At 41.1% G+C, this 14,521-nt stretch overlaps 1 protein-coding gene across 3 annotated transcripts in view; it reads right to left on the bottom strand.

The window, feature by feature from the left end:
* LOC118423832 (sickle tail protein homolog) overlaps nt 1-14,521 on the bottom strand; it is a 68,321-nt gene that overhangs the window by 52,712 nt on the left and 1,088 nt on the right. The window contains exon 1 of one of the 3 annotated variants that reach the window (XM_035832104.1): nt 3,487-3,569. The exons of the other annotated variants lie outside the window; for them this stretch is intronic. Within the exon in view, the coding sequence (XP_035687997.1) occupies nt 3,487-3,535 (49 nt within the window). The 5' untranslated portion in view covers nt 3,536-3,569. Of the gene's footprint in view, nt 1-3,486; nt 3,570-14,521 lie in introns of those variants that run through there. 3 annotated transcript variants of the gene reach the window in all.

Raw genomic sequence — 14,521 nt, 5'->3', positions numbered from 1 at the left:
TTAAAAGCAGATGTTAAAAGAAGGTCATTTTTTGTGGCCACCTGCCCTTTCTAAGAGAAAAACTTCACCTTACAACATTTGCTTTGAGATGAGTCTTAATAACTCTTATGACAATTAGATGAGGAGCAACCTTATCTGTAACAAGAGGACTTCTACTAATCTCCAAGCAGATCCTACGGTGGCATAATATAACGCTAGTTCACCTTTATCCGTGGGGTAACGTATATTCGTTGGTTTAAAAAACAAGGTATTTATGAATAACAAGGTGTCAGATGTTCGTCCAAAATTCAACATTTCAAAAATGTTGCAGTCAATCTGTTTGAAAACACCATCCGTCAACTTGATATCCCTAAAAAACATGTTTTTTTTTCAAACAACGTATTTAGGCTACCCCGCGAATAAAGGTGAACTGGCGTTAGTATCAAACCCACCGTTTGACTCCCTTTGGCTGGCTATACTCCTTGGCCAGCTTTGATACTATATCATGGCACCGTAGGGTCTGCTTGGAGATTAGACTTCTACCCAGCCAAAGAGATCTACTCTACTCTCATCTCGTAATGTGGGATACATACATTGTAGATTTGATTTCCAGACATCCTTTTAATTATTACGTCAAGCAAAGTAAAGAGATTTATAAGAGGGGCAAGTGTGTTTGAAGATCTGAAAAGCCCTCGTGACCGACTCAACGACTTCCCAAGCCTGGAATGTGAACCTGTGATGCCAAGAATGGAGGAATCTGACTTTTCCAAAGGCTCATGAATGCTGTTGTGCTGTGGTACTGTAAAATCATACATATTCGAGAGGACTTAATTTCACAATAGAGGATGGTTTTGTTGCGTTTAAGTACTTGGGTGATACAATACTACAGTAGAGTAGTGATATATTGAAAACGCATATTTGTGATTGTGTCATGAGTTTATACTATAATGTAGAGGTCACTGAAAATAAAACTTACATAAAGCTAAAATTTTAGTATTCACAGTTATTGCTGCCTGTGCCCCCCTCCCCACACCATCACAGAACCATATGGCCCACAGCTGTTGGTGGACCCTGTGGTCAACTTCATTATCTCCCTCCAGATGGCACAAGAAAGAACTGCAGGGGGGCTGCTGACATACATACTGTACTGTAAACCTCCTGACACACCCTCTACTGTAGACTTGCTGACATATTATTGTACTGTAACTATCTGATGTATACTGTATTCTCTACCAGGCTCCACAGGTCGCTGGAAAAAGAGTAGAAATCGGCCAAATAAGACAGAAAACACACCAGAGGAGTTAGATGGCCGAGGAGAACAGTCTGCAAACTAAGGAGTCTGTACACTTCTTGTACTATACACGCCGACGACATGCTGACATACTCTCTACTGTAAACTTGCTGACACCTAACACATAAACAGGTAGGTTTGAACTATGGTCTAGTCACCACTTGTGAGTGTGCCAAATAAAAACCACTGCCATCAGCATTTATTGGTAATTCAAGTCTTGGCAATTAGTCTGTACAAGTCAAAGATCAGGCTCAAGAAGCTACTTGTAGATTATGCAGTCAGTGGATACTTGGGAGTGCTAGGTAATTTGCTAATTTGCTTTTAAATGTTATCAATTCAGAAACCATGAGAAATAATGACTTGATTTTGGATCTGAGTCAGTTGCAAATTAATTTGGTTTCATACCATGCAACACTAATTAATATTTTTAAGATACCTACAATGTTGCTAAACTTTTACCTTCAATTACCATCAGTGTTGTAAAAAGCATAAAGTTGGATTCATGAATATTCTTGAATTTATAAGTCAAGATATACAACTGACTTGTTGGCCTTGGTATATAATCTGTTCTCCATGTATCATTAATCACCATCCATACAGTAGCACAAATGCTGAACAGGTGGATATCATATTACAATCAGATAACAGTGATTTCCATCAAAATGCCCACCCAAGACTAGACCAGTTTCCCTACACAGAGGGAAAGAGATATTTGATAGCCAGTAATAGATGAAACATGAGTCGTGACAGATGATTACTTTTCCTTCCATGAACAACTGAACAATATGATCATTAATGATATACAGAAACTGCTGATGGATATTTCTTCACATAACAATATAATGCATGGTGAATTATCACTGACTATAGAAACCATAGCTCACCCCACTAGCCTATAACAGTAGATATGTTCTGGTCTGTTGACCATGTAAGGAGGTACAAGAGAAACACATCTATCACACAACCTGTCCCATCCAGCCTGCCCGGGTCTGTATTGTTAGTGTAGATGTGGGAACTATGGTACACATTAGGGACACCTGTTCTAACCAACACCAGGGATCGGGATATCACACAACCTGTCCCATACAGCCTGCCCGGGTCTGTATTGTTAGTGTAGATGTGGGAACTATAACACACATTAGGGACACCTGTTCTAACCAACACCAGGGATCGGGATATCACACAACCTGTCCCATATAGCCTGCCCGGGTCTGTATTGTTAGTGTAGATGTGGGAATTATGATACACATTAGGGACACCTGTTCTAACCAACACCAGGGATCGAGATATCACACAACTTGTCCCATCCAGCCTGCCCTGGTCTGTATTGTTAGTGTAGATGTGGGAATTATGATACACATTAGGGACACCTGTTCTAACCAACACCAGGGATCGAGATATCACACAACTTGTCCCATCCAGCCTGCCCTGGTCTGTATTGTTAGTGTAGATGTGGGAACTATAACACACATTAGGGACACCTGTTCTAACCAACACCAGGGATCGTGATATCACACAACCTGTCCCATACAGCCTGCCCTGGTCTGTATTGTTAGTGTAGATGTGGGAACTATAACATTAACACACATTAGGGACACCTGTTCTAACCAACACCAGGGGTTTGGGTTTGGGTGAGGGGGATTTGGGTTTCAAAACAATAAATACTGAGTAAGACATGATCCTGATTTCTAACCCCCTTTTCAGTACAAGGATATGTTTTAAGCCTTCCAAGAAGCTACAATACAATAATACAGAGAGAGCATTAGAAAGCTTGGAAACCTTGAAAATCAAGACTATGCTGCAACCTCATTAGTGGAAATTAATGATGTACATGCAACGTATCATTTGTGATAGAAGTCCCAATGCAACCATATATTGTGGACTGAAGGGGTGGTGGTTTTGCTAGGCATTTTTAGTAGAAAATGCTATAATGACTACAAAATATAGCTAGGGAGTATATTTTGTTTCTAAGTAAAATACAAGGTCAAGACAAAATTCAAAAAGGGGTCACACCATTAATACTCAAAGACTCAAAGTTACTTGCATCCTTCAGAAAAGCCGAAGAACCGAGAAGCCCAAAATCATGAAAGGGTTAGTGGAAGTGCAAAGATTTGTGTGTAGACACTCTTTTGTCGACATGTATCAAGTGAAATACAAGGTCAGGACGGAATTTTTAACTGTGAGAAGGAGGTCACACCATTAAGATTTCAAGTTACCTGTGTCTGCAGGTTCTTCAGAAAAGTCCAAGAAGCGAACAGCTCTCATAGTTGTAAAGCAAAGTTGAAGCAGGGTTCGCTGATGTCTGTGAGTGTGGTGCTTCGTGAGACGTTGTTGTGCGTACGAATGTAGACATGAGTCAGAAGGAAGCCTGTTCTACAGGAAGGGACCACTCCAACCCTGCAAACTCACCCTACGGGAGTCGTGTTACGCAGGCCACAACAGCCTACAGGAGTCGGGTTACGCGGGCCACAACACCTGTACAAAGGAGCTCTGTACCTGCTGAAAGGACGGGAACCTTGGAACGTCTGGGCGCTAAGGACAAGTCAACACTGGAGTAGTCTCTGAGAGTCTGACGCTCGACTCCTGTATAGACTACTGTAGCGTACCTTTGCACAATTAATTTATTAGGACACTCCCACTGCTATGTGTGGCTTACTCCTACATTTGAGTAGTAGTAAGCCATTCTAAAAAGAGGGATAACTTAACACCGGAGCAGTCTCTGAAAGTCTGACGCTTGACTCCTGTAAAGACTTCTGTAGCGTACCTTTGCACAATCAGCTGATTGGGACACTCCCACGGCTATTTTTGGCTTAAAAGTAAAAAAAAGAAAGGTAACTTGAAACCAGTGCAGTCGCTTACACCTGTAAGGACTCCTATGGATGCTCCTGCAATGTACCAGTCCTTTAAATATCAGCTGCTTGGACACTTAAAAGTAAAAACATTTGCTTGGTTTACTGACACCTGGTTCATGTACGGCACCTTTATATGTCAGCTTTACTCTCTGTATCTGTGTTGATCTCATTCAGATACTTAAGCCAGTTAAGGGTTAAATGCTACTTCAACACAATTACATGTACCCCATTATTCAACCAATTCAAACCAAAACAAAGACATTTAAGAGTCATTTCCTGTCAAAACAGCCCTTTACAAAGTCGTACAAATTATTCACATTGAAAATCTCTATTTCATGACACCTGCACAGTTCTTAATAAGGTTTTATGCTCTTCTCCCAAATTCTCTTTAAAAGTCCAACAACAGATTATATCGTTCTATGTTGCTAAAGCTTAAACGTAAAACTTATTCCTGATTTAACCTCCCTTTGTGAAGATCATACACTTTTCCTTCTACCCACAGCACTTTTCCTGTTATTCAATATCTCAGATTTCTTCTCCATTGTCTGTGAAACAACAGAAGGCATTAGTGAGGCCTCGGGTCGGGAAGGGGGCAGAAAAGAACAATACAGACACTCTAATCCCTTCCTGCTCTGTGTTCTGCTGCATCATGGTCTTCCGCAGGTAAACTGAAGGTGTTACAGGCCAGGTGAGACAGGTGTGACTACAGGTGAGATTTCAGGTAACCTACTTCCTGTTGTAGTCCACCCTGGCTTAATAATATAAGTGGATAATTCTCACCATTAGCACAACAATGGCTGTGTTTGTGTCAAAATCTCAAATAATAATCCATTAAAGTTTGAAAACATATTTACCTTATTTAAGCCTAAGTTTTCGCTCACCTGTACACAGCATTAGTGCGTAGGACTGTAAAACGGTGGCTGAGTTTTTTGTGTTCCCTTGATCGTATGATAATCCAGTCACAGCACTTCCTGTACATGTCTCAAGTGGGTATTAGTATAACTTGTGACTCAGGGTTTTCTAAAGGCAATTTAAAAATGGTGTTGAGTACTACAGCACTTTGTTATGATCTCAGTATGAGCTTGCCAATTTTTAAATCCTAGGTATTTTGCTAAAAGTCATAAAAATTTGCTTGTCTGGGGCCAACTTTATCCTCTCCAAGCCTGTAGCACTACCTTGTGCTAAATGTCTCTAAAGACCACTTATATATACAATAGTTGTTTTATTCTAACGTACTAAGAATTTATTTTCTGTTTTATTATCCTGTCCATGTCAAATTTTATTTGTGTATAATACCCCTTGTTTGTGTCAGCAGGGCTAGCCCTTTGTAATAGTCACAGGCTAGTTGGTCAGCTCTGGCTGTTTTACAGTGTGTGTGCTAAACAGTCAAACCTATAAATAAGGAATACCTGTGACTAATTGGGACAAACGAGCAATTAGAACAAGCTAAGAGGATATAACCTCCTTGGAACAACTATTTGTGTGCTTTTAATTGGCAATTCAGGATGTCATTACATTTTCCTATTAGAATCTGATCCTTTAGATGTAGATTTTGACATACTTACTGACATACTTGTAGATCTAGACTTTGTACAGAAATTACAACATGTAAGTTTGTATTGTTTCATATCTGTAGGAAATATATGACCTTACACACATGCAGGTTAATGTCAAGTTCTTGTGATCACTGATAGCAAAGTTTTCTGAAGACTGCCATAGATTTTACCCAACTTCTTGGATCACACCTTACACCTAGCTCAGCCCTCCACATGCACAAACACTTCATGGGTCATTTCAGGTCACCGTCTGGGCGGCGCAAGAAGAAAGGCGACCATGGTCTCGGCTCCGTCGGTGATTTTCCCGGTCAGAGACCGCGTACAGAACAAAGACGTGTCGCGTGTGGGGGCCTCGTGGATGACTGCAAGTATGTCCGACCCGCCCACGGTCAGACGATCGAGGATTCGCGACCGTTGTTGTCCGCCGGTCGGAGTCAAAACATGGTGAAGGTCGTGCACAGCCACAATGTCACCTTGAAACTGAGTCGGATTTGCAGATCTAATCGTTTCTGGGACAAATGGTCCGTCCATAAACAAGTTAGGCTTATTCACTGCGTCCTTTATTTCTGGCTTTTGTACACAGCATTGTGTCATCTTCAACACCAAAAACAATAATAATAGTGAAATACAGATGTTTTGCTTGTAAATTAACCTTTAAGTGGCACAGGTTCCTACAAATAAGCCAAACTGATCCAAGCACCTGTCCAGCCCCAATTTGAGACACGCCATGACCCAAAAATGGAATCTCTTCAAACACAAGCAGAAGACTTCAAAAGACCACTGTAAGTAGAGATGTGCCATTTCCCCTGTCCTTGGTCTTGGTGGATTACCCCTTAACAAACCTGTCAGCACAGTGGACTATCTAGGTCACTAGAGGTGCCTGTATTACATGCAACTTGCAAGGGGGCTTTCAGCAAGTGGTTAATGCAGGCTAGTGCTATGGACTAGCAGGCAGAGGACGAAATGGCAAGCAAAATACAAATAAAAAGATACAGGTGAGAAAACTGTTTAACTATAAAAAAAGCATTGCAATAAAGTATTTGTTGGGGAATATTTTGGACCAACTTGCTGCCTCCAATTTAACGAAAACAGGTGGATAAAACTTTGAATGAAAAAAAAAAATTAAAATACGTAAATGTGGAAAAATAAGCTCTTCCTCTTGCCCTAGTCTGTGTAACACAAACTCTGCTGTCCTGGGCTGTAACTGGCCCCTCCCCACGGATGTTGGGAGGGCTGCTATCCTCAGGCTACTCTTGCCCTTGCTCTTGGCAGAGAATCTATAACCAAAGTCTACCAAACCTGTCAGCAGACAGTTGTATGTAGGTCAGAGGTGACAGTATTACAGAGGGGCTTTCAGCAGTGGGCTCAGCCTGGTGTGGGGTGGGGGATATCAGTGTCAGCTGGCAGTCAGGCTGAACCTGGGATAGGGTAAACTTACCTTTCCCTGGGGAAAGGGGGGGGGGGCAACCAGGGGGAAGGGACTCTGGGAATATACTCTTTCAGTTGATACAAAGCTGAGATGAAGAAAAATCAATTTGGTTATTTTTTACTTTTCACCGCAATTTAGAATGTGCCGTTGAAATTAAATTACAGTAATTTGTTTTAAGAATTAGAGTTTTGATAAAATATGACGAAGGAAAATGTAAAAAAAAAGGTTGATAATCCTTAGAAAAAAAAAAGTAAAATATATGTACATCATGTCATTATCATTATCGGCATTCGCTCGTGGCTGAGCATTGAAGTTTATGTCAGAGCCACCTCACTACAATGTGAACAAAAAAACAATGAAAAGGCTATTAAAAAATTGAAACTGAGACAGGATTTAGGTACCAACAACAGCAATCAACAATGAAATCGAAGTTAGTTTCAACTTTGTGGGAATGTTCTTTTACAGCAGCCAGGATACACCCCCTTTCCTCTGTGCGAATATAATGCAGGACACGACTGAGCCACAACATGTTTAGTAAACAGAACACAACAGGTGGCAGTCATACACGACAACATACACACAGTCTAGGGGTCAGGATCAGGTACATACACTACAGCTTAGAGGTCAAGGGTCATGACCAGGTACATATACACACAGTCTAGGGGTCAAGGGCCAGGACCAGGTACATACATGGGTCACCCCACTTGGCCAGTCCCCTTAGGGGGATTTTTCACCAACCCAGATGAGGATGTCATTAACCTTCTGTCAATTTTAGGAGGAGGGGGTGTAAGGCCTTCAACCTCAGAAAAGAGAGGCTGGTGTGAATATCAGTCTGAAAAGTTACAAATATTTTCAACTTGTTCTCTTCATAGGACCTAACCTAGAACAATCTTTTGTATGAGTACCAAAAATTTCATTCACCAAGAAAGCACACACACACACACATTAATTAAATACTCTCCAAGCAGAGGTTCAGCACTAGGCTGTGCGGCAGCAATTTTTTCATGTCCACCAGCCAGCCACCAACAATATATAAAGCCTAAATGTCTAAAAACAGGCAAAAACAACAACCTCTAAGAGGAATGGAAAACTTTCCCACTTTGTTCAAGGTTATAAAATCACACAAAGCCTTGTGCCTGTTGCTGCTTGTTTGAACAAGTTTGTTCATTAACTAGACGTTGCATTATAACAACAGGAAGTTATTACCACTTGTAACAGCTCAGGAAGGGACAAACCAAAAACACCTACTGGGGAGGAAAGTAACATGAAGTTCAACACAAGAGAAACTTCATTATACAATGTATATGGGTGGTGGGCAGAAGGTCTTCAAAGAAACAACAAATTACATTGGTGTGATAACGATATGTTGAGAAAAGATTCTGTATTTGCATAAAATCATGCAACCATACATAGAGGTTGTAAGTAAAAATATAAACTCTTTCTAATAGCACTAGTGAGTAGTAAATTGTAAAATGATTCCTTCATTGTTCTCTTTTAGGCTTAATCGTGTATTGAGGTAATACTAATAGTTTCAAATCAGAGGTTTGGGTCCAGTGGGCTAAGGGATATCTCAATTTTTCATGTATCTCTCTGGTGGAAAGAAACGGAAAGAGATCCCAGCCACCACTATTTCCCCTACCGAACCTCTGCTTGGAGAATATTGGAACAAATACAGGGAGGGTGAAACATGCTGATGTTTCTCCAGACAAGTTACACTGTGAGGTCTTCCTGCACTGGACAGTAGGGATGCGTACCGGTACACCGGACCGAATCCGGACTTGCAAAAACGTTTCGGTACAGGTCCAAAAATACCGAAACCCAAGTGATTCGGTACTGGATTCGGTACTCACATATATCCTTTTCGTTTTAGACCATCTTAAACCTTCCAAAAATCTTGAAATTTGCGCTGAACAAAGACGAAAACATCGCCAAACATCGCGGACATCACTGTCCATGCATGTTTGTGGACTTGTAGTTGTCAGGTTCACTCTAAGACCCCGTTCACATGGGAAAAAAGCAAGTGAGTTAAACGAGGAATCCGATTAAAATGACCAATCCAAAGCCATGTGAACAGAACTAATCCGATTGGATTGCCCATTTTGGATTGGATTGGATAGGATTGCAATCCACCTCGGGAGGTGGATTCAGCGCGCGCAATCCGATTGGCGCGCAATCCGATTGACCAGAATCGGCCATGTGAACACAATTGGATTGGATTCGGGCTTGTTTCATGGTTTTTACGTCATACATACGGGTACAGTGGACATTAGATATACAACCATACCTACAACATGGCAAAAAAAGTATGATACACGGATTAGAAAAGAAGTTTATGGGCAAGTTTGCTTGCAAAATCATCTTACCGCTATGGTTAACAACCGGACGCCGCAAGATTCGCCGGAACACGTGCACCGATTCTTTCCAAAAATCGGCAGTGTGGCAGAAGACCAACTGGTTAATTTTGGCAATATTGCCCATGAAAATAACATGTATGGTTTCGTTTCTCTCCTGTTGTTGGAGCCAATGTCCCAACACCACTAAAAAAGCAAATATTCTACGAGAAAAACAGTCGGAAGCGTGTCTACACAGAAATTTCGAGCTTGGGTCACTTCACTGCATGCAAGCATGGGCGAGCAGTTTTGTAAACGAAACACAGACTTTTATTTCAGATAAATACGTGATGAAGTCAAATGTTTTGGTAGCAGTTTGCCTTATTTATGCAACTTCTGCAACAGATATATTTTATATAGTTAAATGTAGAGTATAATCACACCGCGCGTGACATTTCCACCCCCAGTCTAATAGACTACCCCAATGACCCCGTATGACCCAGAGGCCGCCACTTTCGTCAGTGTGTGTTGCGGACCATCGACGCGTCAAAATCTGACCAAAGCCGGCCGATTTCTCAAATTATAATCAATATCGATGTCGCTACATCCTTCAAAATTATGAGGTAGTCTGGCAACATTTTGGAAAAACTACGCGTGCCCGCGGTGGTCGTTGGAAACACGACGCGTGCCGCGGTAAAGAGTTTAATCCGATTGTGTGGTCGCGGTCGCAAGTTTGAGTTTAATCCGATTGTATAAAACTCATGTGAACACATTTTTTTTAATCCGATAGAAAATTTCAATCGGATTCCTTGTTTAACTCACTTGCAATTTTTTCATGTGAACAGGGTCTTAGTCTAACCATGAGTCTAGACACCAGGCTTTATCTGAGTTCTATCTAAACAGAACAGAAACCAGGGGAGGCAGGCATCCAGGCCAACACTGACAAGGAACATCTGGTGGTGGGGGGGGATACTTTACAGCAAGTTCAGAACTAAGTAACAATGATATTGATATGCTGGGAAATCTTCAAGATGGTATAAGACAACTCAAGAAACTTAATCTCATACCTTCTTGCTATCTAAAATGCGTACTAAAAAGGGGGCTTAAATTGCAATTTTTAAATGAAAATATGCATACAAGATTTGAGTTACAGTAACTAAGACCCCGTTCACATGGGAAAAAAGCAAGTGAGTTAAACGAGGAATCCGATTAAAGTGACCAATCCAAAGCCATGTGAACAGAACTAATCCGATTGGATTGCCCATTTTGGATTGGATTGACTTGGATTGCAATCCACCTCGGGAGGTGGATTCAGCGCGCGCAATCCGATTGCCGCGCAATCCGATTGACCAGAATCGCCCATCTGAACACAATTGGATTGGATTCGGGCTTGTTTCATGGTTTTGACGTCATACATACGGGTACAGTGGACATTAGACATACAACCATACCTACAACATGGCAAAAAAGTATGATACACGGATTAGAAAAGAAGTTTATGGGCAAGTTTGCATCTTACCGCTATGGTTAACAACCGGACGCCGCAAGATTTGCCGGAACATGTGCACCGGTTCTTGCCGAAAATCGGCAGTGCGGCAGAAGACTGACTGGTTCATTTTGGCAATATAGCCCATGAAAATAACATGTGTGGTTTTGTTTCTCTTCTATTGTTGGAGGCAATGTCCCAACACCACTAAAAAGGCAAATATTCTACGAGAAAAACAGTCGGAAGCGTGTCCAAACAGAATTTTCGAGCTTGGGTCACTTCACTGCATGCAAGCATGGGCGAGCAGTTTTTTTAAACGAAACACAGACTTTTATTTCAGATAAATACGTGATAAAGTCAAATGTTTTGGTAGCAGTTTCCCCTATTTATGCAACTTCTGCAACGGATACATTTTATATAGTTAAATGTGGAGTATAATCACACCGCGCGTAACATTTCCACCCCCAATTTAATAGACTATCCCAATGACCCCGGATGACCTAGAAGCCGCCACTTTCGTCAGTGTGTGTTGCGGACCGCCGACGCGTCAAAATCTGACCAAAGCCGGCCGATTTCTCAACAGTTATAATCAATATCGATGTCGCTACATCCTTCAAAAATTATGAGGCAGTCTGGCAACATTTTGGAGAAACTACGCGTGCCCGCGGTGGTCGTTGGAAACACGACGCGTGCCGCGGTAAAGAGTTTAATCCGATTGTGTGGTCGCGGTCGCAAGTTTGAGTTTAATCCGATTGTATAAAACTCATGTGAACACATTTTTTTTAATCCGATAGAAAATTTCAATCGGATTCTTTGTTTAACTCACTTGCAATTTTCTCATGTGAACAGGGTCTAGACTAAAGGCTTCAGCCCTTTGGCCATAATTTGGAATTCAACCTACCAAACTTCTTGGAAAGAGTAGGCTTTAAGCCTACAGGCTACATCCTGGTTTGGGTTGCCAAAACATGCATGACTTCTTGTGTCAATACAGCTTGCACAAATTAGTAATTGCCAATATCAAGTAAAATTAATGTGGTTGGAGTGTGTTATACATGTATGTGCGACATTCACCAGTTCTTTGATTTATATCAAAACTGACATTTGCTTTAATTCTCAGAGAGTCCAAGTTACTGCCATCCAGTGTGCTAATAAAAATGAATCAGAAGTTTAACCATCATGACGTATCGACAGGTGAGTTACAATAAAGAGGTGCACAACCTGGCCTCCACAGAGCTCTGAGTAACTCAAACCACACCCCTGAAGAGATAACTGCAGAGATAATAGCATACCTGGTCTGTACATCTGCCAACTCCACCATCTGATAGAGACCACCTCTGCCCACGCCTGACATTAGCTGTTAGACTTCACACGCTTCTCGCATAGCTGAACTTTGCAGAGTCAAAACACAGACACAGCGTGCAAAATACCCACTTGCACACATGCACATTGCAACCACTTTTTGCTTGGTGCAACTTACTTCTAAACTCAGGTTGCACAGTGCGCAACCTAGATCTTGAGCCCCAGAACTCGATTTTGTTGTCAATTTACTTGGAAGAAATAAACAGACCAAGGCAGCTCCGTTTCAGATCAGCCAAACATGTCAGTAATTACAGAATATGATAGTAAAAGGTTATGTATGTATGTATGTATTGTACTTTATTTTTCAGAAATTAGTGAATTGTAGGTGGTGCAACTTGAAATTCAGTTGTGCAACCTAGTTTTTGCCCCAGGTTGCACACTGTGCAACTTGACTCAGAAAAGTATTTTGTACACGGCAGGAGTTCAAGTCTTTTTCAACATCTTTCCAAACGATCACCTGAAAAATACTGGTTGATTTAGTTGTGGAGATTTACAAGCAAGAGCATAACATCACTTTGTCATACATTTGTTCCAAGCGTACTCTAGGGATGTCCCTTTTTTTCAACTGGTAGCAGCCTCACATGTACAGACACAGACTTTGAGCTTATAGTTAAACCTCACAATGAAATAAAACTAAAAGTAATACATAAGAGTTATTAAGACAAAGCCCTAGTTGTGTATTGTACATTTACCTACTAATTTTTGCAACAAAATCCTCTCAAGTAACGATAAAAGGTCGGGTCACTTACACCTAATCCTACTTCATAAATTGCTAAATTAAGAAATCTCCTGAAAGGAAAACAAATAAATTGGAAAATGCCCTAGTTACTCAATGACTGACTCTTTCCCAAAAATAACTGTGGTTCGGTATACACATTGAAAAAAATAGCCTGTGAAGATTTACTTCCCGCCTAAAGAAGAAAATCACATGAAAAGAAAACGCAACATACAATATATTATAATCTGACTCAGCAGTGGCTTTTGACACTAAGCGACCTGAGTTCACACACAGCCATCAGAACCAGTCACCACTGAGGCCCTGTTTACATCAGTCTTAATGGGAACCACACTTCTCTAAGGAAACGCAGCACTTCTTAGGAGATAAGACATGGTCCAAGTCACATTCTGAGTCACCTTGGACAGACTCAATGTCTGGTCTTGGCTTTCCGTGTTGGGCGAACGTCAGCGACTTTATTAACAGTCTGTCGGAGCTGTTTACAGCAGAGAGTGTTTGGTGGGTACAACACACTGTTACCATGGATGGGTGAAGTCTGGGGACTGGAAAATAACCTCACAACAATCACTGTTTTCTGGTTCTTCGATCACAGCCCCTAACACTGCGTAATGTCTTTTTAAAGAGGTAATAACTTTGCCCGATGCATTCTTAAGCTTGGAGCAGGATCCAAGATAAATACAAAATGCCATAGGAAATTCTTGGGAATAGAGTGTGGAAAGTGCTGATCATTAATCCCCTCTTTCCATACAGACACACCTACATGTCTGTCCTTCAGCTGTTGTGCAAAGAATTTGGATTTGAACTTTAGTACTTACATTTCTAGAGGGCAAGGAAAGAGCAATGGGTATGGAGAGTGAAAACATTGGCGCATTGAACTTTCAAGAATTTCCGTCCTTTTCTAAGCTTTCACCTGTTGACTTTTTTCCCCTTTTTCGTACTTTTAGTTTTATAGAACAGATCTCTAGACACACAAGGGTAAAAAAATCCTGGCACAACACACTCAAAGGATTACGTCAGGCTTAGCTAACATTATCAACTATTAGAAAACACAGAGCCAAAGCTTAAATTAATATGGATATGGGTGCAGCACAGGTCATTTGCATACACTTGTAGCCTTAATTTATACCCAGGGGTGCCAAAAATCCAGCTGGCCTTTTCTTAAACCTTCTTGGAATGCTGTTAGGTTCACAACGCTGAAAATTTTAAATTCTTGCTGACATTACCATTCCAAGGTGTGGTGGCCCAAGGCACCCACCAAGTGAAAACCTTGAGTTGAAAGCAATGCCTATCATTGCCACTCTAAACAATGGAAGTGATACAATTCGCCAAATGGAGCATAGCTAAACCAACTGACCTCCAAGATCTGGTACTGTGATAAGAATATAATGTTACACTTTTTACCTACAAACTTCAGAAAGCGTGAAAGACACAGGAAATATTCTGGTGGCTTTTCAGAAATACTTCTTATCAACGAGGTTAGATTCATATATCAATGGCCGTTAT

This window comes from Branchiostoma floridae, chromosome 10, assembly GCF_000003815.2.
Source record: "Branchiostoma floridae strain S238N-H82 chromosome 10, Bfl_VNyyK, whole genome shotgun sequence".
Taxonomy (NCBI): Eukaryota; Metazoa; Chordata; class Leptocardii; order Amphioxiformes; family Branchiostomatidae; genus Branchiostoma; species Branchiostoma floridae.
This window is presented reverse-complemented; position numbering and strand designations above follow the sequence as displayed.